The sequence below is a fragment of the Nyctereutes procyonoides genome, unplaced genomic scaffold (assembly GCF_905146905.1).
Source record: "Nyctereutes procyonoides isolate TBG_1078 unplaced genomic scaffold, NYPRO_anot_genome, whole genome shotgun sequence".
NCBI classification, from domain to species: domain Eukaryota; kingdom Metazoa; phylum Chordata; class Mammalia; order Carnivora; family Canidae; genus Nyctereutes; species Nyctereutes procyonoides.
The window spans coordinates 663,737-689,375 of NW_026575148.1; the positions used below are offsets into that span (position 1 = coordinate 663,737).

The 25,639-nt window shown below is 34.5% G+C and overlaps 1 protein-coding gene across 5 annotated transcripts in view; it reads right to left on the bottom strand.

The window, feature by feature from the left end:
- The window catches only part of TMEM161B (transmembrane protein 161B), a 69,647-nt gene that overhangs the window by 41,377 nt on the left and 2,631 nt on the right, over positions 1-25,639 (bottom strand). For 2 of the 5 annotated variants that reach the window (XM_055312823.1, XM_055312824.1), the window contains exon 2: positions 8,692-8,795. The exons of 1 other annotated variant lie outside the window; for it this stretch is intronic. In XM_055312823.1, coding sequence (XP_055168798.1) covers positions 8,692-8,795 — 104 coding nt within the window. Of the gene's footprint in view, positions 1-8,691; positions 8,796-10,414; positions 10,513-25,639 lie in introns of all 5 variants that reach the window. 2 more of the 5 variants (XM_055312826.1, XM_055312825.1) reach the window with 2 other exon arrangements.

Sequence of the window (25,639 nt, forward strand, 5' to 3'; positions counted from 1 at the left end):
CAGCTGGGAATGTGGGCAATGGGCCACTAAAATTTTTTGCCACTCTGGATACATCTATGAATGACCTTGGAAGCACCACAAGTATGAATTTGGGGGTTACAAATGAACTTCAGCAAGTACGCAAATCACAAATACAGAATCCATGAATGATGCGGACTGAGTGCATAACATTTAGAAGAACACTTAAGTAATATCTCACTTATAAAGACTAAAATCAATCATTTAGCTATGAGAAATAATCATTATTATCAGTGAAAGAACTCTTAGTACAGGAAAACTTAAGTTACTTTTAGAACACTATAATAAACGATCCTTACATTTTCCAGGACCCATTTTCTTTTTAAATAAACTCAAACGTATTTAATCTCATTTTGTGAACCCATTTTTCTAAAATGGATTGCACTTACTATACTTTTTACTGGGCAACTCAGGTCATCTACATCAGTAATAATTATTGTTCAAAGCTGGAACATAAGGATGCTGGGTGCTCTTAGGGCCACTTCTAGTCTGTTACTCCTGTACTATCCTATCCATCCACTTGTTCATTCATCAGAACTTACAGAGCTCCCTATAGCCAAGTACTCTGATGGACAATGGAGATATATCACATACAATAAAGTCAAAGTTCCTGCTTTCTTGATGCTTATATTCTAGCTGGGGCAGAATTTAACCAATTAAAAAATGACCAAAAAACAAAAAAATCACAATTTGGATACTACACAAAAGAACCAAACAAATGATGAAAATGAGAGAGACAAGCCTTAGGTTGTAGGCTAGGAAAACTCCTCTGATAAGGAATTTACCCAGAAACCTAAAGGATGAGAAGAATGGAAGGGAACAGCATTTCAGGCAGAGAAGAGCATGTCCAAAAGCACAGAGGCATGAAAGAACACAGACCACGGCAGTAACCAAAAGGCCAAAAAGGCAGTCGCACCATAGGCAAAAAAAAAAAAAAAAAAGTATGAGGGAGGCTAAAGAGAACAGATCATGCAAAGCCTCTTGGATCATGGTATGGGGTTTAGATTTTATGCTAAAATAACGGTCTCAAAGCAGGAGACAGAAATAACTCGATTTGCCTTTTAACATCTTTTTTTTTGCTGCTCTGTGAATTAGAAGCAGGCAAGGAAAGAAGATATATTTTGGACACTGAGTCAATAAGTCATTTTCTGAGATGTAGCAGAAGAGGAAGAATCAAAAATTTAAACATGCTAAGTTTTTAAGTGCCTATGAGACATCAAGTGAAAACATCAAGTGGATACCATACATAAGAATCTAAAGCTCAGAAGTAACCTGGAGTCATTACATAATTGTGGTATTTATGGAATCAATAAGAGCACCTAAGGGGAAAATAAAACATGGTAGAAGGCTAAGTAGTTAATAAAGAAATAAAAAGTAGAGTTCATGAAGACAATGCATGTGAGAGATGCAGCTGTAATGGAAAACAGGGAAATAGACCAAAACTAAAAAATGGTCATGGGAGGGGCCATGTTTTTTTAAGGCAGAAGGGAGACAGGGCTGTGACTCTATTTATTGTTGCTGTTACTTTTAATAAAAGATTTTATTTTATTTTATTTATTTTTTATTTGAGAGAGTGAGAGAGCATAAGCAGGGGGGAGTGGCAGAGGAAGAAGCAGGCTCCTCCTTGAATAGAGAGCCCTAAAACAATGTGGGGCTTGATCCCAGCACTCTGGAATCATGACCTGAGCCAAAAGCAGACACTTAACTGACTAAGCCACCCAGGCGCCCCAATAGGAGACCTTTAAAACATTAAAACAAAACAAAACAGTATGCGTATGTGTGTATGTGCTAACAGGAATAATCCAATGGAAGTGAAGCAATTAATGACAAGCAAGAAATGAAAGAGCCAAAGGAGCAGTCTACGTGAAAGAGAGAAAGGGGTGTAGAACACAAATGCAGGAATTGGGCCCCAACAGAACGCCTCCATCTCAGGCCAAAATTAAAATTTATAAACATTTTTTTAAAAATAAAGAGGAATTGATCATGTAACTAGGGTTGTGGGTTTGGTGGGGAAAAAATAAGGGCTGGGCTCCGGTTTCAAGAATTTAGCCTGAGGCTGAGGCTGATGCAGGCAAGCTTACTTAGTATTTGAGGAAAAAGGATTTAGGTTGAAAGCTGCCTGAGAAGTAGAGCACACAAAGACCGCCAGGCAGCATGGAGTAGCTAAGGTCTGAAAGTTCAAAAGAAAACCTAGAAGCAGAGTTGCATAGTTTTCCTTAACAAACAGTGCTTCATACCCAGTTAGATTCCATACATGTGGTTCCCACATACTATACACTTTAAGCTCATGTCTCAGTTTTTAGCTTTTTCTTTTGCTGTTAGTTGGTATGTCTATCTTACCAAAATAACTTGCAATCTGCTTGTAATTGCTGCACCATGCCTTTCTAATATGGGCTTGGAAGACAGACATAAAAGCTAATTACCTTTAGATTCTATGTAGCAGTTAATAAGGATGGTTACAAAAATACAATTAGAGAAAAAATGTTTTGAATTAATGTTATAAAATTGCACATACAATATCATCACAACCATGACAGGAAAATATGAATAGATTAGAAGGAAATACAACAAATGTACACAGTGATTATCTTTAGCTGATGAGAATACAGTTCATTACCTCTAATTTTTCCTTCTCATCAATTTATTATTTTTCCATATCACAGGCATGTATAGTGTTTGAAACAAGGAAAAAACTTTAAAAAATAAAAAGTATTAATAAGATCTCACTAAAAAACTGAACTTCTTGCATTTAAGTTAAAGGCATTAATCTCAGGGTATTTTATTACCTTTACCTTGGCTATTCAGTGGCATTTTTTCACCTATATTCAAATTGTCAGCAGTGTCTCAGAGAATAAAGTTAACCTACTGTTCCACTTCACTAAGTCACTGAAATAATTTTTTATTAATTTTCTTATGTAAACCTCTTACATAAATACTATCAGACTATTAACTTTTCTTACTAAAGTTCAATAGCACTGAAACAACATGTAATATAAAATATAGAATGTATTGATCTAGACTTTTCAAATAAAATTAAATGGCAATGTCATTTAAAGCAAACCATTTTTAAAAAATAAAATAAAGCAAACCTTTTTAAAAGTTTTCAGAAGTAAAAATTTCAGAAATTTAAAATGGAAATCTAAACATGAACAAATAGTGAAAAGCTTGGTACTGAGAGCAAAAAGGTTTTAATATATAATCATACAAAACTATTTCAATACATAGATCACTAAAGATACTTTCAGTCTTCATTCTAAATCTCAATAATTTTGACAAGTGAAAAGAAAAATAAAAAACAAACACCACTTAAAACCTAGAAAACCAAAAAAAAAAAAAAACCTAGAAAACCTTTTAGCACAAATAGCTAAAATATCACTATACGTATACAATTCTCTTGTTATTTACTGGAAATTTTAATAGAGCAGCATCGCATTCTGGAACTGGAAGTTCAGACCACTAAGGCAAGGAGAGCAAGGACTCAGGCATTCCATAAGGGTGGTAGCTGACAATTTAAATCTTTCCCTTAGGTCTTAGGTCCCACCTACTGTGCATTTGAATAGTAGGTTTCTCTTACCAAAGGGAACTTGCTGATACTTGGATCAGGCAACATGCAAAAAAAAATTAAAGCAACTGAATATGAAGGTGTTGTTATACTCCCTTTACCCAATATAGGATGAGACAAAATCAGAATAAATCCAACCGTAACATGTTTTCAATGAGGGACATATGATATGAAGTAGCAGACCAAAGTGAAAGCCTTAGGAGATAAAGGGGTAGAAAAAAATGTGTTAGGTTTGAGCTAAACAATAAAGGAAATGGGAAGCGGATCAGCAAGGAAGCTATTACAAAAATAAAGCAAAAGCCTACTTCCTCATGCAAAACCCACTATTCAAATGTACAAAGAATGTAACCTATCACTTACCTCCATGTAAAGAGAGGCCAAGCAAACTTCAAAACAAAAAGGAACTTTAATTACAATAAAAAGTAGAGAATACTTTGGCTACAATACAGTAGTATATTGGACATGATAAAGAACACCTCTGGATGATCTAAGTAACTGTTAAAAATGTTCTTTATGTTACGGAAAGCAGTTCATATTAAAGGCACAGAGAAACCAACTTCCCATGATTTTTCCTCCTTTTGGGGAGAGAGGGAAGAACTGAGCAGTCTGAGAGCACTAGACTCTTCATAGTTGAGTTTTCAAGGTTAATAATACATGCTCACAGGTTACAGGCAGAAGAGATTTTGTTACTTAAGTTCTTGTTAAAGCAGAATCCTTTCCAAAAAATCTGATAGTTACATAAAAAGTCATGTAAAAAAAGTGAACATTAGAGAAGAAAAAAATCTTTTCTAGTAAAGAAAACTGCAAGAACGGAATACAAAATATTTATAATTTAATAATGTGGAATAAATTTAATTTCAAATAGTGACATGCGAGGTATAATTTGAACAATAGATGATACTTCTTAAACTCTACTTCACACTTAGCATGTTTGTGGTAATCAAAATCAATGCTGAGGTTGTCTTTTAATTCAGAATAAAAGATGGCCATGTAGTCATAGAAAAGCCAGAAGAATACAGTAAGTGAAAAGAAATCACACACTAACAATATATAACCTGAAAGATAGTTTATATGAGGCTAAGTACCACTAGCATAAAATAAGTAGAAAAAAATCTAAAATAGATTATTCTGTATACTGCCAACAGAAGCCATAGTAATCATAGAAAAGCTCACCACCATCAAATTCCAAACTCTGTTCAAGTGTGTCAATTCCAGGACAACGTCTGTAGTTGATAAGCAGCCATACATAAAATAAATACTATGCTCTGAACTAAACTCTAGGATAAAAAGCCTAGATCGGTTTCATTTTTCAGCCTGTGAATATGAGTAAAGTTAAAACCTGTTTTCTCACGTGTAAACACATCACCTACAGCAGAAAAGGACCTGATACTCAATCAATCTTGCTTTTACTTCCTTGGTACAATGAAACACAACACATTCCCAGGTTCCCATGCACTTTGGTCTGAACTCACAGGGCCCCAACCTAAGGAATGTGGACAGAGCTGATACAACTATTTCTAAGCCTGGCAACCTTGAATCACCTAAAAGATACATAGCCTACTTCCTTCAGTTGCCAAATGGCTCAGCATCTGTAACAGAAGATTCCAAGGTAGGAGGAGGAACAAGACACCCAACAAATCAGAAGAAGCATAGACTCCCTAAGTTACCACTTGAAAGTCAGCTTAATCCTTAAAATATCATTTTGTGAAGAATCTACCTGGAGACCTGCCCAATCCCTTCCTGATTCTCCCATCAGACCCTGATTCCTTCCTGAGGTAATGGATTAAGAAACTAAGTTTAGACACTGAGATTTCTGGGGCCATGACATACCCCAAACACACCTTTTCTCTACCTAGTTCATAATGTATACACATCCAAATGGGATAACAGAAATAAAATTTTTTATCAGGATTAAGTTTTATAACATTGTAAAGGCGATATTAATGGAATTAAACCAGGCTAACTGGGGATCCCTGGGTGGCTCAGCGGTTTGGTGCCTGCCTTTGGTCCAGGGCACGGTTGTGGAGTCTGGGGATCGAGTCCCGCATCGGGCTCCCGGCATGGAGCCTGCTTCTCTCTCTGCCTGTGTCTCTGCCTCTCTCTCTCTCTCTCTCTCTCTCTCTCTGTGTGTGTGTATCATAAAATAAATAAATAAATAAATAAATAAATAAATAAATAAATAAATAAATAAATAAATCTTTAAAAAAAAAAAAAAAACGACCAGGCTAACGACTTTAGTGGGTTTTTCTGTTAAACTAGAGATCTACAACACTAACAGCAATACATGTTGTTTAACAAGATCTAGAAAACTAGTTAATTTTTTTTATATTAAAAAGGCTGCTGGGACGCCTGGGTGGCTCAGCGGTTAAGTGCCTGCCTTCGACCCAGGACGTGATCCTTGGGTCCTGGGATCGAGTCTCACATCAGGCTCCCTGTATGCATCCTGCTTCTCCCTCTGCCTACCTCTCTGCGTCTCTGGGTGTCTCATGAATAAATAAATAAAATCTTTTTTTAAAAATAAAAAGTAAAAAAATAAAACGGCTGCTAATTTAAAAGCAAAACTGTTTATTCCTTCAAGGTATGACTTAAGTAAATGGCAGGCTTACTTATTATAATAAACATAATAAAATCTGATGGCACTTTAAACCTTCCATTCCAAAAGACACAGACTGATGAGAAATATGGACATAAATTAATTTATATGATACAAAAAGACAAGCCATAACTTTTAAGAAAAGTATGGATATTTATTTACAATATGAAGATATGATATTAGGGGAACAAATATTAGAACGATAGATGCAGAACCTAAAAACAAGTCTCTCTTCTAATCTATCATGGTATCTACACATATATTCACTTGAATTGTTCTATTCAGTAGTCACTCCCAAACCATGAGCCTCTCCTCTTAAATTCCTTTAAACATTTTACAGATGATAAAGAATGCCCCTCAGATCTTTCTCTTTTTTAAACTAAAAAGCATCATATGGTTTAAAATATAAACGTCATTTCTGATCAATATTTTTACGTGAGCAATTTAGAAGACATCTTACATTTTATCAATATCAGAATAGTTAACTTCATATCATAATTTCATATCATAAAAGGATGATAAAATAATAATTATCCCAAGAGAATAAAATCAACGATCCTATTCAACTGTTGGGCAACAAAATTAAGCACTGACTTCATGACCTAAAAACTTCAGGATTAACATTAAAGAAAGACACAAAACAAAATATAACAGAAAGGAAATTGATGAATTTAAAAACACAAAACAAAATATAACAGAGGAAATTAAATGATTTATAGCAGAAAAGTAACTATTACTAGAAAATTCAGATTGCTATCCTTGGAATCTGATTTGGAATTAGAGGCAGCATTAATTAACACTAAAGTTTATCTGTTTACAAAAGCAATCAGGATCACAAAATATTATCAACTTCATGTTTACTTTTAAAGGCTGAACTCCCCCCTCAAATTAGTAGTATATTTATGAAACAGTCTTGTCAAAAAAGTAAAGATTAATTATAATACATAATTCCAATATTAACAAAGAGGAAAGAATTAGGCTTTCAATCCCTGAAGTTTTAGTTTTTACTGGTGAATGTAAGTTTGATAGAAACAATAGAAAGCATATTATGTAAGAACATGGAAATTGCTTGTAACCTAAAATGAAACAAGACTGCCAAGATCTTTAGAGCCTAAAAGAGATCTGAAAGTCTCACTGGAGACTCACCATTAAGAGTCTATAAATATGGAATTCTCGGTAGAAAACAAGCTACCTCAACATATTTTTTAATCTAGTTCATTAATTTCAGATTCCATTTTTTTAGAATGTATGATAATTTGCCCAGCTGGTTTTTATCCTTTCATGATCTATGGAAAAGGGTTTTGATAAGCAAAAAAGTAAACAAGACTATATAGGGCATAAGACTATACAGTTAAACACTAGTTGCAAATGACTGATTTTTCTTAAAAATAACTGATAGAGGTTTTCAACTTCACTAAAACTTTATAGTCATTATTTACTTTGCTAATAAAACATGTTTTTAAATAGCTGTTCTCTCACATATTCCATATATGTGTCTATGTGTTGTATATCAGTGATCAAATTTTAAGCAGTCATAATATTTTTCTATATTTAAATGATATGAAAAAAGCATGAAGCATAGAGAAGAATATTTAACTAGAAAATAAATTCTAAAGGAAATTTAAGCTTTATGGATAGAATAGCCTTCAACTAATAATAAAGACTTATTATTTGTCTTTCAGTGTATGAAATCATTAGGAGGATAAGAGCTATCCATTGTTTTCTGACTCCAAAAGTTTTAAACAAAAGAAAATGGACCTACAAATCAGTAAACAGAATTTGGTTATTCACTGGAGATGAACAATTAGAGTAAAACTTTAGTCATGATACCAAATCTATAACTTACCTTTCATAATTGCACAGGATTTTGGCATTTATTTTTTATGCAATCTTCCTGCATTTGTCTCATATACCCTATATTCAACTTCTTTACCTTCAATTTTATTATTTTATTGTACAAATATCAACAAGAAAACCTAGCTCCTTTGTGGAAGGACTGGGAATAGTTGTAAGCTTACAGTGCAGTAGACAAAATTAAAATCTTACAAAATAACTTTGCCCCCTCCTTCTCAAGTTGAAGTTTAAAATTCTTTGCAGGAAAACAAAGAACCCCTAATTCTCATAATAAACTCTCAACTGAGTCACCAATAATGAGACATATACTCTCAGTCATTTTTTCCAACAATAGAAAAAATCTCATCCCCTTGTTAAACAATCTTTTAAGAAGGTAACTATAGTAAAGTTATTTGGTATTTTCATTGGCCATGGATAAAAGGTGACAGGAAAGGGGGAGGACCGAATTCTTGACCATGATCCAATTACCTTTATACTAAAAAAATAAACTACTAATATCTCAAGTAAGAAAAATAAGGAAACTAGATTTTTCTTATAACCTTCTTTTGTTATGTTTTTAGAAAACAGAAATTCATGCTTAACTTCTGGGAAGTCAATTAACTAGAGATTTGAACTAAATAGAGGTTTGTAAGTGCCAGACACAATTAGCCTATCTTTGCCTTACCTGCCATTACAGAGTAGCCATCGAGCAAGAGAATAGTGAGGTATAATCTTCTGCATGACACTGGCCATCACCATGGTAACAACCAGCTGTATACCTATCACACCCTGTATAAAACAAACAAACAAGTTTAACAATGAATGAATATAGATTTGAGGACACTGTGGAAAATTTTCTATGCATTCTGAAAATTATACCTTAAAAAAGATGAGTTTACTATTAAAATACATATTATTCTGGCATTTAAGCATTCAAGACCACATGTTTAAGCTTAAAACATTTAATCTCATCTCATAATCCTCTACAAATTACCCAAGGGTAACAGCCATGTTAATAAAAGTTAAATGAGTTAGCATGCACATTTAAAATCAATTCCCAAGAAACTTTCTCCATTATTTAAGGATATCAAAATGAAGTGAAAAGTAGCAATTTCTTCATCCTTCTCCAAACTTACTACTCTATTCAATACACTTAAAATACTAGTTTGGCAAGCTTTAAAGGAGTATGCCCTAGCTTTTACTTCTAAGGTGGTACTGATAATTAAATGATTAAGTGAATGATTAAAGAGCATTAACTATATTAAAACTGTGATAACAGAACTGGCCTGAAAGTCACTAGAAAAAAAAATTAATTCATGATGTCATCACCAACTTCCAGTGGACAGGCCTTCAATAATGACCAAAAACGTTATTTTACTCTCATTAATCCTTCCCTGTTCTCTATGATAACTAATTCAAAACCTTCTTCCATCTCCTCACACCTCCAACCTCCCTCAAACTTCTAACTTTCCACTCAGTAGAGGACATCTTCTACTTCATAAAGAAAATAAACACCATTAGGGCGCCCAGGTGACTCAGTTGGTTAAGTGCCTGACTCTTGATTTCAGTCCAGGTCATGATTTCAGGGTTGTGAGACAGAGCCCCACATCAGGCTCCCTGCTCTGCAGGGAGTTGGCCTGAAATTCTCTCTCCCTCTGCCCCTCCCCCCCAAAATAAATAAATCAATCTTTAAAAAAAATAAAAGGGCACGCCTGGGTGGCTCAGTCAGTTAAGCATCTATCTTTGGCTCAGGTCATGATTCCACAGTCCTGGGATCAAGCCCCATATCAAGCCCCATGTCAGGCTCCCTGCTTAGCCAGGAGCCTGCTTCTCCCTCGCCCTCTGTCCCTCCCCTTGCTTGTGCTTTTTCTGGCTCTCTCACTCTCTCAAATAAATAAAAATAAAATCTTCAAAAAAAGAAAAGAACCACCATCAAATGGGAACTCTCACTTGCTACCAACAAGCTTGCAATCATGTCTATCTGCACCCATCTTTTCCTAATATCATCTAGAAATAACGAAGCATCTTCTATACAAATCACCGCATCTGTGCTTCAGAGCCCAACCTCTTCTTTGTTTTTTAAAAGCCTCAACTACTACCTTATTTACTATATCTTCTTTAATGTCTTCTGTATCTGAATCCTTCCTACCAGCATTGTAGCATCTGTAAAGGTCTCTCATCCTTCTGAAATATAACAATTTTCCCTCATTCTACAGCCCTCCTCCTTCATATTCATAGCAACTTTTTCACTATTTCTATGTTCTTATACTCTCACACTGTACCCATCTGACTTCTGCTTCAGCCCATTCCACGGAAACATCTACCACCAAGATCATTTCATCTTGCCAAATTATCTTTCCTTATCTTAAATCACAGCAGTATCCCACAAGCTCTACCACATGCCTTACTTTACTCACACCATGATGATCAATTCTTCATACTTCTCTTTGCTAGCTCCTCCCTCTATCCAAGCAGTCCAAAAATAAGTTGAATTCCTACCTCAAACCTAATATACCAAAAACAAAACAAAACAAAACAGAAAAAATGTAAAGTGTGATTAAAAAGAAGCAGTATAGCGTACAGGCTTACAAGCATGGATTCTAGACCCAAACTGCCTAGGACAGAATCAGCCATCAACTAGTTCCATGACTTTGCACAAGTTATTTAAACATTTTGTATTTCTATTATATCTCCTATAAAATAAAGCTACTAATTCAACCTAATAACATAGTTAGGAATTACACCTGATACAGAGTAAGCTCAATATGTATTAGTAGTATTTGTTGTTATTATCACTGTTATTCTATTAAGTTAGCCTTTTAAAAATATTACTTCTATAAACTTTCTAAATTTTAAAAACAGAGAAGCTTTACAAAAAATACCAAGTCTACTTGATAAAAGACCAAAAAATAAGTTGAAAAAATTAAATTTCTTTGTAACAAACTGTTCAACTGATTGTTCATCTCTGCAACAAATGTACTACTGTAGAGTGAACTGGTGATAATAGGGGGAGGACGGGGGATTGAACATGTACAAGAAAAGGGTATACAGGAATGCTCTGTACTTCCTATTAATTTTGCTGTGAATCTAAAACTACCCTAAAAAATAAACTTAATTTAAAAAAAATCAAATTTCTGTAATAGAGGACAATATAAATAATGTCAAATGACTAATTGGGAAAGGGTATTTGTAACTCACATCACAAAGGGATAATTTCCTTATATTACAAATAGAGTTCTTATAAATCAACTACAGTAGTCCCCCTTCGCCCTCCCACCCATCCCCTATGCTGTGGGAGCTACGTTCCAAGACCCCCTGTGAAGGTCTGAAACCTTGGACAGTATCAAATCTTATATATACAATGTTTTTCCTGTACATACATACCTACAATAAAATTTAATTTATAACTCTGGTTCAGTTAGAGATGAACAGTTGTCAACAACAAAATAGAATTAGAAATGTTACATGAATGTAGTGTCTCTCTCCCACAAGATATCTTACTATATTACAAACATCGTTGTGATGATGTGGAATGACAAAATGCCTATGCGATTGGATGAAGTGAGGTGAATGTCAAAGGCATTGTGACATACTATGGGGTTACTACTGACCTTCTGATAATATATCAGAAGGAGAATCATCTGCTCCCAGACCATGGTTGACCATGGGTAACTGAAACCATGGAAAGTGAAACCACAGATGCCAGGGAAGGGGAGGGCGGTGAGGGGGTAACTACTGTACTAAAAGACCAAATGCCTAATTAAAAAAAGAGGAAAAAATATGACAGATCTCCAAAAAAAGGAAGTAAAAATGGCTCTTAAACAGGACTGCTTTTAAAATGCTTTTGAAACCTGCCTCAACTCTGGTTTTACTGTGGATATTTTAGTGCCTTAAATTCTACCAATTGGGTTAAGGTTCAGACCACTTTTATATTCACCTAACATCAAAGAGGTTACATTTTTACCTTTCTACTTTCACATTTCCTATCACTTGAATTTACTATCCTATTTTCTGTGTGGTTTGTGATAGAAGTTCTGCAATCTCCATACAATGAATGCCATTACAAAGAACTCTTTCAGGCAGAACAAGGCCAAGAAATATATTAGCAAGTATGTCAGAAGGTTGGTCTATTTGAGATTATAGACTTAAAAGCAGAAGATAAGTTTTTAGGCAGGGAAAGTTTTGTGGACAAAGTGAATCTCAAACTAGTCTTTAAAGCAGTAAGTGATAGTGTCACAGAATCTTCAAGGTCATCTAGTACAATCTTTCACAAACATATATACCAATTTATTAGAGTGTAAGCTCCTAAATAGCAGAAGTCGTATCTTAGTCATATCTAATAAATGTGATGAAGTGGGGAAGATATTTTGCTTAACTCTCTCCTCTTATTCCAAATCACTAAGCAGGATATCACTGATAGACAATACTAAAGATGTAAACCACGTGAAGGCAAAAAACAAAAATCAGCAAACTGGATTGATTAAAATTAGGAATATCAATTAGGTGTCTGCAATGACTCAGACCAGAAATAAGGAAGCTTTAAATTACAGTGATATCCTTGGTACTCAGGAGAGAAAAGCATTCTGAAGATCTTATTGCAAAATTCAGAGGCTTATCGAGTATGGAGGCAAAGGAGGAATGAATGAGAACAACCCCAAGAAAGGCAAACACCAATCTCAATGTAGTGGTTAATGTCTGACTAAACAATGGTCAAAGCAAAACTGTAATCTCACACTATTCCTTTATTATGCCACTTCCACCTTTTTAAACAAAGTTGGAAATATTTTCTCAAAACCTCACCTACACACTGTGCTAAACACATTATTATGCAACTCTTCTGACAGAACTCTAATAGAAGTCAATAAGTCTTTCCAAGAATGTATCTAATCTTTTGGAGAGGTAGAATAATGTGGCAACCATTTCACCAAAGTTTTCCCTTTTTATACATATTGAGAAAAGAGTCCATGGAACAGACTTTCAAAATGGCAATCATTTTACAGAATTATATATTACCTATTTAATAAACTACAAACACTAAATTTAGATCGACTTTTGAGATATTACTAGTATGCAATTACAACATACATTGCAGGGTTTAACATATTAAAATATAAAAAGTATTCAATTTGTTGAGACACAACAATTTGAAACTTTAAAACAAACCATTCTAATAACCTATCTTCACTGCCCAACTTAGCATCTATATATGTCTACTTTTATACAAAAGCAGAATTTTTGAACTGTTTAACTTAAAAATAAAATTTCCTGGACATTTCTCATTTTTAATTAAAGAGAATGATTAAATAAATTTAACCATGAACAACCATATATTTCACAATAGAAAGCTTTTTAACTGGGCAGAGGTGTAGTGAGGCTACAAAGCCCATTATGGTTGAAGACTCAAACACAACCATATGGATCACTGACCCAAGTAGCTTTAATGCTTTTATTAATATATCAAAACAATAACTTGACCAAAGAGATCATTTCTGTCTAGATTCATTGCCCCTAGGCCCTGATTCTCTTGATAACTAGAACTGGGAAAAGTCATTTATGAAATAGCTCATAAGCACCCAAGAAGGGTGAAACACTAGGGCAACTTAGGTTTCAACCTTTACATATCTATTAACCTGAGGCCATGAAGAGCAAGACAAAGTTATTTGCCTTTAAGTCTCTAGAAGAATAATCCTTTCGATCTTTGTCAGTAATTATTTCTGGGTAGGTTAAAAAAAGTTCTTGCCAAGGAAGATTAAACAATCCTCCAAGAAATAAAATATATCAGATACTAACATTTTATCTTGTCAATATTGAAAATAAAACTCCTAAAATTTAAATATAAATGCTACAATTTTTTAAAAGATTTTATTCATGAGAGATAGAGAGGCAGAGACACAGGCAGAGGGAGAAGCAGGCTCCACCCAAGGAATCTGATGTGGGACTTGATCCCAGGACCCCAGGATCATGCCCTGGGCCGAAGGCAAGCGCTCAACCACTGAACCACCCAAGAGTCCCAAAGTGCTACAATTTTAAATTCGAACTTGGAATTCTGTGTCAGACTCAGTGGAGTTGATATTTTGTTGTTTCATTAAACTAGCCCTCTAGCTGACACACAGCACAGGCTGATCACCATTAGAAGCCATATTTGCATATATACTTGGGACTCAGACCACCCCAAAGCATTTCAAGTATAATCTCCCTGAAGAAGTTAGAAGGGAGAAAAAGGAAAAAGGATATTATTACCTGTAGAGGATGCTTTTAGGCAACAGGCTTGAGCAATGGAAACCACAGTAAGGCAAAAGGGCCCATAGTGACCATGAGCTGAATGCAAAAAGGCTCATCAAGCAACCCACCTCAAAATAACCACAAGCCTTAACTGACCAATTACAGCCAAGTACAGTTCCTAAGATTACCAAAAATGGGGAAAATTCCCTTTGTCTCCTACTTCCTTACTCCACCCTATAAATGTGGCCCCTCACCACAGCAGACAGTCTCTGCTCTGCTGTCCCACCCATTGCTCTTGTGCTGCCAGCCACCATCCACTGTGGACAGTCCACATTTGGTGGCCCCTCATCCAATCGAATTCCCACATTACCCAATGACCTTCCTGGTTTTTGTCTCTTGAATGTTTACATGTTTTAGTGATAACTAGACATGTTGAGATAGACTTCTTAACGATGTTCAAATAATTTAAAAGTATACATTTTATTTCAATCTAAATTTATATAAAACTTAGAATTCACACTTTGAGCACTTAAACCATCTCTGAATAATTTATAAACGAGGAAATCAGGGTTCAAACAACAAAGATCAAAGTTATAGACTTATCCAAAACCCAAACCCGTAATTTCCAACCTAATACTTTTTCCACTAAATCAATTCAGTGCATTTGATTAATATTTAATGAGCAACCAACAAAATACATGTGCTGATGATCATTAGATCGCTCACATGCAATAGGGAGAAATAACACAGTCCCTGTCACCAATGAGCAGTCAGGGAGCTAGGAAAGTAAATGGACCATCACAATACAAAGTGATGAGAAGACAGGCAGAAGATTTTGAAAACACAGCAAAATGAGAGAGAAAAAAAAAGATTAAGGATGAAAAGCTGTGAAAGGACACTTTGGAAGATAAAGCCTAAGTCAAGACCCAATGGCTCAGTCTGGTGACCATCAGTGATACCTGCTTCAAAATGAAACGGGTTTAGAATTTAACCCGAAAGCTATGGGAAAACTATGAAAAGTAGTACCATTCGAGCAGTATTTAAGAAAAATCACTCTGAATAACATGCAAAGAATAGATGACGGATCACCCAGCAGCACCAAGACAGCTAAGCTCAGGTTTGAGAGGAAGAACTGTACGAAAGATAGTAGCAGTACTATACATATAGTGTCCCTTACTTTGGTGATAAGAACTATATTATCACTATATGTCATGTGACAAATGAGTTAGGATCTCACTCAAACAATGCTAAAAATCATGTTAAGTCCAAATCATTTCACTATAGAATTATTTACATCTACATATAAGAAAAGCAAACAAAAACTTAATTTACAAGTACAAGCTGTCTAAAAAAAAAAAAAAAAAACAAAACAAAAACAAGCTAACATACACCCAATATCTTGCTGGCTGTTATCAGGAACTTGGCAAAGGAATTTTGCATTTCAATGACTGTTATATCCCAAATGACACAATGACATTTAGAATAGTTCAAGGCACATAATATGGGTCTTGATATTTGTTGAACGACTGAATGAAGGGCATTACTACCAATGAATCAGTCTTATCAGAACTTAAAATCCAAGATTATCATTAGGTAACAACAAATATACTACGGCAATATTGCAGCATAAAGTTGCATGGCATGATGAACAAACATTATAGAAATGTAGAAACAGAAATAGAAAAAAACCGGATATGAAAGTTTCACGGAGTAGACAAAACCTAACATGGAAACTGAAATCAGAGATGAAGGGCATTCCAGGCTACATGACAAATGAGAACATAGAGTAACCATGAGACAGTGAAAATCCTAGCTCAATCAAAGCAAACTTTAGTATCATATGTCAAAGACTTGTGAGAAATAAGATGAAGACAAAATTTTACACTGTTGAATCATTATAACCAAGAGGACACATTTAGCTGAGGTGTTGAAAAACTTTTCAGTAGACAGTGGTACAAGGATGAAATAATCCAAGTAACATAAGAAAAATGAGATATAGCAATATATTAATCAACTAAAGAGAACACCTAAGACTAAGGTAGAAGCAGTTGAGACTAAGCGGGGAAAAAAGATAAGAGTATGTCAGAAGGAAACCAGTCAGATTAACTGAGTGTGACTGAACATGAAAGAAAACAAATGTAGAATAAAAATGAGGAATATCTCAAAATCTGTAGACTGAAGGAAACTGAAGTGGACTAACAAATCTTAGGCAGGTTTCCTAAGGACAGCAACTCAGCTACATTCTCAGTTTTTCAGAACACAAAGAAAACATGCTTTGGTGGTACTATCTACATGAAAAACAATAATGAAGTTGTAAAAGTTTTATCAACTAATTTACAGTGAAACATAAAACTATCAAGTGGATCAGACATTCAAGTTCACTAAGGGTATATTCAATTACTGTCTTAATGATCCTTTGGAGGTCAACTTTTAAGTAGGCTGCCCGGTGAGTAGTAATTTATTTTTATTTTTTAAGATTTTATTTATTTACTTAGAGCACAAGCAGGTAAAGGGGCAGAGGGGATGGAGAAAGAATTCCAAGCAGACTCTGAGCTGAGCTTGAAACCCCAATTCCATTACCCTGAGATCATGACCTGAGCCAAAAATCAAGAGTCAGACACTCAACCCAACTGAGCTACCCAGGTACCCCAAGGTGAGTAGTGATTTAGAGCAAAAGGTAGCACTGAGGGATGGCTTATGCAGGCAGTGCTAAAGTTTGAAGAAATACAGAGAATACCTGGAGTATAAAATAAAACACTCTCAATGGTATATAGTTCTGGATAAATATGTTCAATTTTGGCTATTTGAACTTCTAGAATTTCAACTGATAAAACTGCATTCCAATTGGCACATTATTTCCTTAGACAAAAATCTATCTAAAAATTATTCTATCTTTTGATATGTAAATATCACTGCTTTGGCTATAATCTAATCTACCTTATGTCTTAGAACCAATCCGTATCTAAGTTCAAGGTGAGGGAACAACTCATATCTTGCATCATGTAATTTAATCAAACTCTTAAAGTGTTAACCACTCCTAACTTCCATCTACAAATTATATGTGATAAGGTATGGTAGAGGTCAATGCGAGTGCTTTGGGAACACTCCAAAAGAGGCAGTGATTAAATCTAAATGGGAGAACTAGGAAACATTGGTTCAGAGGTGACATCTGACCTAATCTTACAAGGTTAAAGAAGTATGCCATTCTTACAGAAAAAAGGGAAAAAAAAGTTTAGATACTAAGAAGTAAATGGCATGATCCAAAATTATGAGCAATTTCACAAGCTGTAGACTTTGATATGGATTGCACACAGGTACTCAGAGTCCAAGATCTTAAGACTAGAATGAACCAAATCAAATATATTTTAGAAAGGTAACTGCCACTGTGGGGAAAAATTAAAAAGTTAAAAGTAATTGGAAGCAAAGAGGTAAATTAGAAGTCCTCTGAAATAGTCCAACCAACACCATAAGAACCTAAACTAAAACTGCTTCAAAAAACAAGAGCAAAAACCAGGAGTCTGGCTGGCTCAGTCAGTGGAGTGTGCAACTCCTGCACACACTCACTTGTGAGTTCAGGTCCCATGTTGTGCAGAGCTTACTTAAAAAGAAAAAAAAAGCAAAACCAAAATCAAAAAGATTTTTAGAGGAAAAAAAAGGGAATTAGGCAAAAGATTAAGAATTATCTCTGCAAAAAAAAAGTATCTCTGCAAGGACAGTAGCATCAGCTGATAGGGATAAAACTGAAGTGATTATGTAAAGATGGAAATAATGGACACAATTATTCTTTATAGAAAATGAGCAATAAGAGGAAAATCTGATGGACACTAGAATGACCGACATATAAAAATATATTTTAAAATGTATTACTCAGGCATTAGAAACGACAAATACCCACCATTTGCTTCAACGTGGATGGAACTGGAGGGTATTATGCTGAGTGAAGTAAGTCAATCGGAGAAGGACAAACAGTGTATGTTCTCATTCATTTGGGGAATATGAATAATAGTGAAAGGGAATATAAGGGAAGGGAGAAGAAATGTGTGGGAAATATCAGAAAGGGACACAGAACATAATGACTCCTAACTCTGGGAAACGAACTAGGGGTGGTGGAAAGGGAGGAGGGCGGGGGGTGGGGGTGAATGGGTGACGGGCACTGAGGGGGACACTTGACGGGATGAGCACTGGTGTTATTCTGTATGTTGGTAAATTGAACACCAATAAAAATTAATTTATTAAAAAAAAAAGTAAAATATACAGAAAAGAACATCCTAGAAGAGCATCATGATGACATGGTGAAAGCTGTTTTTTAGAGAATTTGAAGGAGCAGGCTGACAAATCATATGAAATGATTTGATTGGAAAGAGCAATTCCTTATTAAATTTCCAAATCCATATTTTTTAATAAATAGAAAAAAAATGTATCTTCATAACCATGCCAAGGCCAGGATCTTGGCAATATGACTGAGAAGAGGTCTAGAAACTCAGAAGAAGGTCTGATAAACTTATACATGTGAATGACTGATGGATCCCAGATAGATTTTTTTAAAAATGATTACTTCTAGTAGGGTCTTTAATAGGATTGTGGGCTATCTAGATTTAATGGAGATTTAATATGAGAAGTTCTTCCATATAATGCCAAAGCAGGTAAAAGCAGCATAAAACAATCATGAACAGGTAAGGAGAATCTTAGGGTTATGTGGTCTACTACCCTGGCCTTTTTCTGGTTTTGCAACAAAGCTCCAACCCTTACAGACAATAAACAGGTCTGGAAATAAGAATAGGAAAACTTTGCTAAATAAATAAAATGAAAATAACAAAAGGTTTTGATAGAAAACCAGCTAAATAAGATCACCCATTGATTTAATATAAATTCATTAACTGAATTATATGAAATCACAGATATTTAACTGGTTTGACCCAGAAAACAGCAATTTCATATACTTCAAAATAATACTACCAAAAGAATTATATAAATGAGAAGGTAAAATGAGAGAAAGAAAACAGTAAAATACAATTATCAACAGCCCTAATTTGAATTCAAGCACATAGGTTTTCAAGTTTAACTGCTTACAGAATGTGTTTGGTTCGCAGCATCACATTTCAGAGCACAGAATATGTTTTTAATTCCTTAAAGTAAAAAGTACAAACAGAAATTTTTGCTATTTTCCAACTCAAAATAAAAAAGTTAATGAAGTTTAAGGTCAAAAATCAAAAACCCTCAATAAAATGTCTTGGTACATCCTAAATATCTTTTTTTTTTATTTTTATTTATTTATGATAGTCACAGAGAGAGAGAGAGAGAGAGAGAGGCAGAGACATAGGCAGAGGGAGAAGCAGGCTCCATGCACCAGGAGCCCGATGTGGGATTCGATCCCAGGTCTCCAGGATCCGCTCCGTCACCCAGGGATCCCCATCCTAAATATCTTAATTAGACCTACAACATTGGAAAAATGAATGAATTTAACCTAACTATATTCAAAAATAAAAGCTCCAGACTTCCTGCTTAAGATGATGATATAAAACCATTCCTTGGAATTTGACTGAATTTAAAAATAAACTTAAGACATTTTCCTTGCTATAAGTTGATAAGGCAAAGTGGAAGACAAACAACAAACAGGATAAGAACATTTTTTAACAAGAATAGAGGGCACTTTAATTAAATATAATTAATTACCGTTTCAATATATTAGTGTTGAAATTAACGTTTTTTTATTTTAAAAGATGATTTTCTGGTTACAGTAGGTTGAGTAAATTATGCAGTATCTCATATAAAAGTAATACCAGCCAGTAATTAAAATATTGATGAAGAATGAAATATTTTTAAAGATGTTAATAAGTCACTTCACCTCTAAGACATGCATAAATGTTTCATTATAGTATTGATAAGTAACAAAAGGTTCAATGGAAGAAGGCATCACTATTCTGGTACTCTTCCTTAGCTGCGTTTTTGACATTACAGGAAATAATATGTAGGGATATATTTGTAGTCAAAACTAATAAATTTATATTTGACATTTATAAATCATCTACTTCAGACCAACTCCTATCCATTCCTCAACATTTTCCCTTATAAAACTTTCCTTGTTAAAAAACTTAGCATGCTCAACCATGACCAACAATTTAAGGGTCTCTGCCCCACTGATACTGTATTCTTCTCACTTCTACAGCCCTAAACCCACTTCCCAGAAAGTACCTAACATGGCAGGCTTTCAATATATGATGAATATTACCCTTTAGATGAAATAAAAGGATAAAGCATTAATTTGCCCAGGGTCTTTCTCTATCTTCAAGTTCCTACTATATGCCAAGCACTGAACTTTAGCATAAAGAAAATTATTCACTTTAAGATCAACAGACAATATACTGTATCTCAGAGAAAGAGGTTTATCTATTTGTACAAGATAATCCTCTCAATTTAATACAATAGATACGTGTTAGAAATACTTTCTTTTAAACAAACTAGAAGTAACAACTTTGGTAAGTACAAGATTCATCAAATAAATTTAAAATAAAAACTTCAGCTTAACTCTAAATTTTAAGCCATATACAAAAGTCAAGAAAATTTAACTAGTAGAAAGATGCACTTATTGTAAATATTTTAATATAATGAATAATTAAACATAAAAAAAAAGAAAATCAAAGTCATTTTGTCATTAGTAGCAGTCAGACAAGCCCTCTGGGACTTATTCCTTATCTACAAAATGACAAGAATAGGCAAAGGATCGCCAAAATCTTCCAAGATCTTATTGTTGATGACTGCAATATTTTAATTAATATACAATGGATTGTTGGCATTCATATATTTAGTAAATATACATTTCTAAATCACCTTTAAAGCCTGTGAGGTGCATTTACTGCTGATAGGAATGATTATTCTTTCTTCATACGGATTAAATGAGCTAAAATTTATAGAAGACCTACAAGTAAACCAGAGCTACAAATTGATGTGGAGTACACCTAGCCCACTGCCCAGCATTCTCCCCCTCAATACTGGTGTGTAGGAATTTCTCTAAAGAGATCTGTGAATATCAATAGTTCTACAGCTTTATTTTGTTTTGTTTTTTAACTTTATCTGGATATTTGGCCAATTCTTTTATTAAATGATTTGTTTTTTTGTGGCCTGCAATTTTCTTTCAGTGACTATCAGGAGAACTATGATGACCTTAAATACTTCTGAGTGAGAAGCTTTCTATCAAAACCAAGGATAAGCACTCAATAAATAACAGTTAAAATCAAGTTGGGAAAGACTGTTACTCTTAAAGAGCTAATGTTTCGATTATAATTATGACTTAACATTATAATGAATGTTACCCAAGTTGTCTTGTCTGTCCCTCCTGATTAGAAAACACATTTAGTTTGCAACTAATTCTAATTCTACTTAGCATCTGCCCTACCCAACCAACTAAGCTGTCTAGTAACAAATGATAGTGAGGCCTCCCTGTTCTAATGTTAATTAATCTAATAGGGAAAAGGTGGAGAGAGATAGTAAGCATGAATTTAAATATAATTTAACTATTAATAAAAGCAAAATCTTTCAGGAAAAAGTCATGGCTTTTCTTTTGAGAATGACTGTATTCAGAAACAAATGATTCTAGTCATAAGCACTCATACTTGAATACATAGGTTCATAAACCATAAAGAAACATATTTACTCAATCATTTATACTTTAAAAGTGGAATAATAAAAATATTTAATAAACATTTAACTTAATGGAGTTATGATGGAGCAAAGTCCTCCAATGTGACTTTTTCTTTCAGGAAAAAAAGGCAGTAAAGTGTGGCACTGCTTTTCTAAGTAGATCATTATATTTGGGCAAACATTGGCAAACAAAAGGTAAAAGATAATGAAAATTAGCTAAGCAGTATGTAAAGGGCACACATAGATGACTACATTAAAAAAATAAGCAATCAGATTAGTATTTCAAAAGGCTTCTACTTATCACAAAGATAAAAGTATTGTTTATTGTAAAAAAAAAAAAAAAAAAAAGCAGCCCTAGCCTTGCATAGCCTTAGAGTGCCTTATTTGTAACATCAACTGATGGTAGTCTATAATCATGTATTTATAATACACAGCAGAACAGCTTGTTGCCGTTCCTTCTTCATAATTTCCGGTGGAGAAAAGTCTCCCTTTCGCTCTCCAATGTCCCTTAGAATTTTCCATCTCACATTTTCTTCACAATCCAAACCTCTCTACTTCAAAGAATTTATTGCAAAGTCTTATCATATCATCTAGAGCTTCTACTTTTTTCCCTAAAAGATCTTTATGATAAAGAGTTTATGGTCAGCTGGAAGTAACACAGGAAAGTGATTTTTAAAACTCTCCTATGGGACACCTGAGCGGCTCAGCAGTTCAATGTCTGCCTTTCGGCCCAGGGCGTGATACTGGAGTCCCAGGATGGAGTTCCACACCGGGCTCCCTGCATGGAGCCTGCTTCTCCCTCTGCCTGTCTCTCTCTCTCTCTCTCTCTCTCTCTCTCTCTCGAATAAATAAATAAAATCTTTAAAAATAAAACTCTCCTAGCAGCAAAAACCTTTATGATGTGTGAACATATGGGAGGGTAGCCTACAATATATTCTTTTTCGCAACGGGGAAAATTCTAAGTTCTAGTTGGAAACAACAGGTAGTTCAAGTGAAAGGAAAAGGAGCAAGTCAATCCTTAGAGCCCTCAGAAAAAGAAATGGGCTAACAATGAGACAGGCTTGCAACAAGTGTGACACTCTCCTTACAATGATGATAAATTCAAATTCATCACCAGTTCTCTAATTACTCCTCACCTGATCCAGAAGCCCATTCCCAGGCACGACGGAAATAAATTCTGTTTGAGGAATGCCTTTACTGAATGCAGTTAAGGTGAAGGGAATATGAAGGACTGAACCCTTATGACTGACTGCAGTAGTGTCCAATGTGTTTAGCACCTAAATTAGGCTAAACATTGGTGCTATGTAGGTCTGTAACAATTTCTCTAATACTACATGAGAGGTAATATTAGTTATTAACTAGGTTGGGAAAGGTTTTCTAGAAATATAACAGCATATTATTTCTATAGGGAAACATTTTAGAAATTAATACTCTCATAAGTTAAAACCTATCAAATATAAATGGTAAGACTGGCACAACAGTACGATGGCCAAACCACCTGGGTTAAAGTCAAATTCCACTGCCACTAGCTGTACGATTTTGGAAGAGTTACTCCAATTTTGCAGTGCCTCCATTTCTACACCTGTAGGACAGAGGTTTTTAAAAGAAGTAGGTAAAAAAGTAGAGATAAAAAAAAATTCAAGATTAAACTCTTCCCGAAGATTTAAATGAATTAATATGAGTAGGTAAATATTAACACCTAAATAATTGTCACTAATTAGTGTTATTGATGAAAAGTAAAATTCAATTTATCTACCTAACATTCTTCCACTTACCCTTAAAAGACTTAATCCAATCAATCCTTTGTGAAACTCTTCTTGAACTCCAAATTGACTATACCCTCCTTATCCCGTCAATGTGCATTCAAGTAAACAAATGATATTCAGTTTCACATATTCAGAATCACAGAACCTTGAACCAAACTATAGAGGTCATCTAGTTCTAGTTCAAGCACATTTTCCATGCCATATATGTACTGGACTTTCTCCAGTCATTTTTAAAAATACGTGTAGATGAGCAGATTGTTTTTTCATACTACCTAGAGATTTTTAAAAAATAAAGCCTTATAATCAGACATTAAGATCCTGAGTCTCAATATCAAAGTATCAAAAGCTGAAATGATTTCAGGTTTTTCTAAATCTTTTCTTTATGGGCAAAACACAAGATATTTAAATCTACTTTAACGATGGCATTACTAAGTCTTTTAAGTAACTGAAAGACATGAATGTAAAATAAGGATATTTTGAGTAAATGAATTGTGTCTTTCAAGAACTATAGTAACTTAAAAGACTAAAAATAGGTGGCAGAGCAGCACCTGGGTGGCTCAGCTGGTTAAGCATCAGACTTTGATTTTGGCTCAGGTCAATCTCAGGGTCCTGAGACTGAGCCCTCTGTCGAACTCCACACTCAGTGTGGAGTCTGCTTGAGATTCTCTCTCTCTCCTTCTCTCGAATGAATAAACCTTTTTAAAAGTAAAGGTAGCATAAATCAATCTATTAAATAAAATATTATCTACTATTATAGAGGTTTATTTAAAAAAAACTTTCCTGTTTACTATTTGGAAAAAAGGTTAATATTATCTTTATTGAAAGAATAATATAACTACAGACAATATGAACTTTGTGCCTATTACAGTATATTTTTAGGGTATTGTTCATAAATACGTACTCATAGGTACCAGGCATATATGCTAAATACATAGTCAAATTTGTTCCAATGTCACCTCTTCTTGAGGCTTTCCCTGAATGCCCTATCTAAAATAACTACACTAATAATTTTCTATCCCTTACCCTACTTTATCTTTGTTACATTTGTCATGTAACATTAACATATATTATGTCTCATTTGATTATCACCAGAATCTCCCAGTAAAACATAAACTGCACAAAGGCAAGACTATCTCTGTTTAATAAACAGTTATGGGATGCCTGGGTGGCTCAGAGGCTTGTTAAGCGCCTGCCTTAAGCCCAGGGCGTGATCCTAGAGTCCGGGGATCAAGCCCCACGTCAGGCTCCCTGCATGGAGTCCGTTTCTCTCTCTGCCTATGTCTCTGCCCCTCTCTCTCTGTCTCTCTCATGAATAAATAAATAAAATCTTAAAAAAAAAAGTTATATCCCTGTTGCCAAGAATACAGATACAGCTGATACAGTGCTTAACAAATAATGATTGACTGAATAATACTTTTGAGATAAGAGCATGATTTTTAAATGCTGAGTAAAACAAAATGTATAATCATATCAATCAAAACCAAGAGAATGTATATTTTACCAGAACTTCAACAATTTTTTCCCTGTAACTCAAGGGCAGGTGGTACATAAGGAGTAGAAAGACAAGTTTATTTCTTCAAAGTGTCTTTGCAGCAAGTTGTGTTCATGCTTGATTTAGTAACATGGGCACAATATTAAGAAAATAAAAAAATTCTCTCTTAGAAATAAACACTTTCAACTATCTTCTGATTTTCTAAAATCAACTAAATTTGCTTTACGTTTTTACTCTAGAACAAATGAAAGAACTAAACTATTTAAAAAGTGGACCAGGGATCCCTGGGTGGCGCAGCGGTTTGGCGCCTGCCTTTGGCCCAGGGAGGGATCCTGGAGACCCGGGATCGAATCCCACATCGGGCTGCCGGTGCATGGAGCCTGCTTCTCCCTCTGCCTGTGTCTCTGCCTCTCTCTCTTTCTCTCTCTGTGACTATCATAAATAAATAAATAAATAAAAATTAAAAAAAATAAAATAAAAAAATAAAAAATGGACCAAAGTCCAGAGAATAAGCT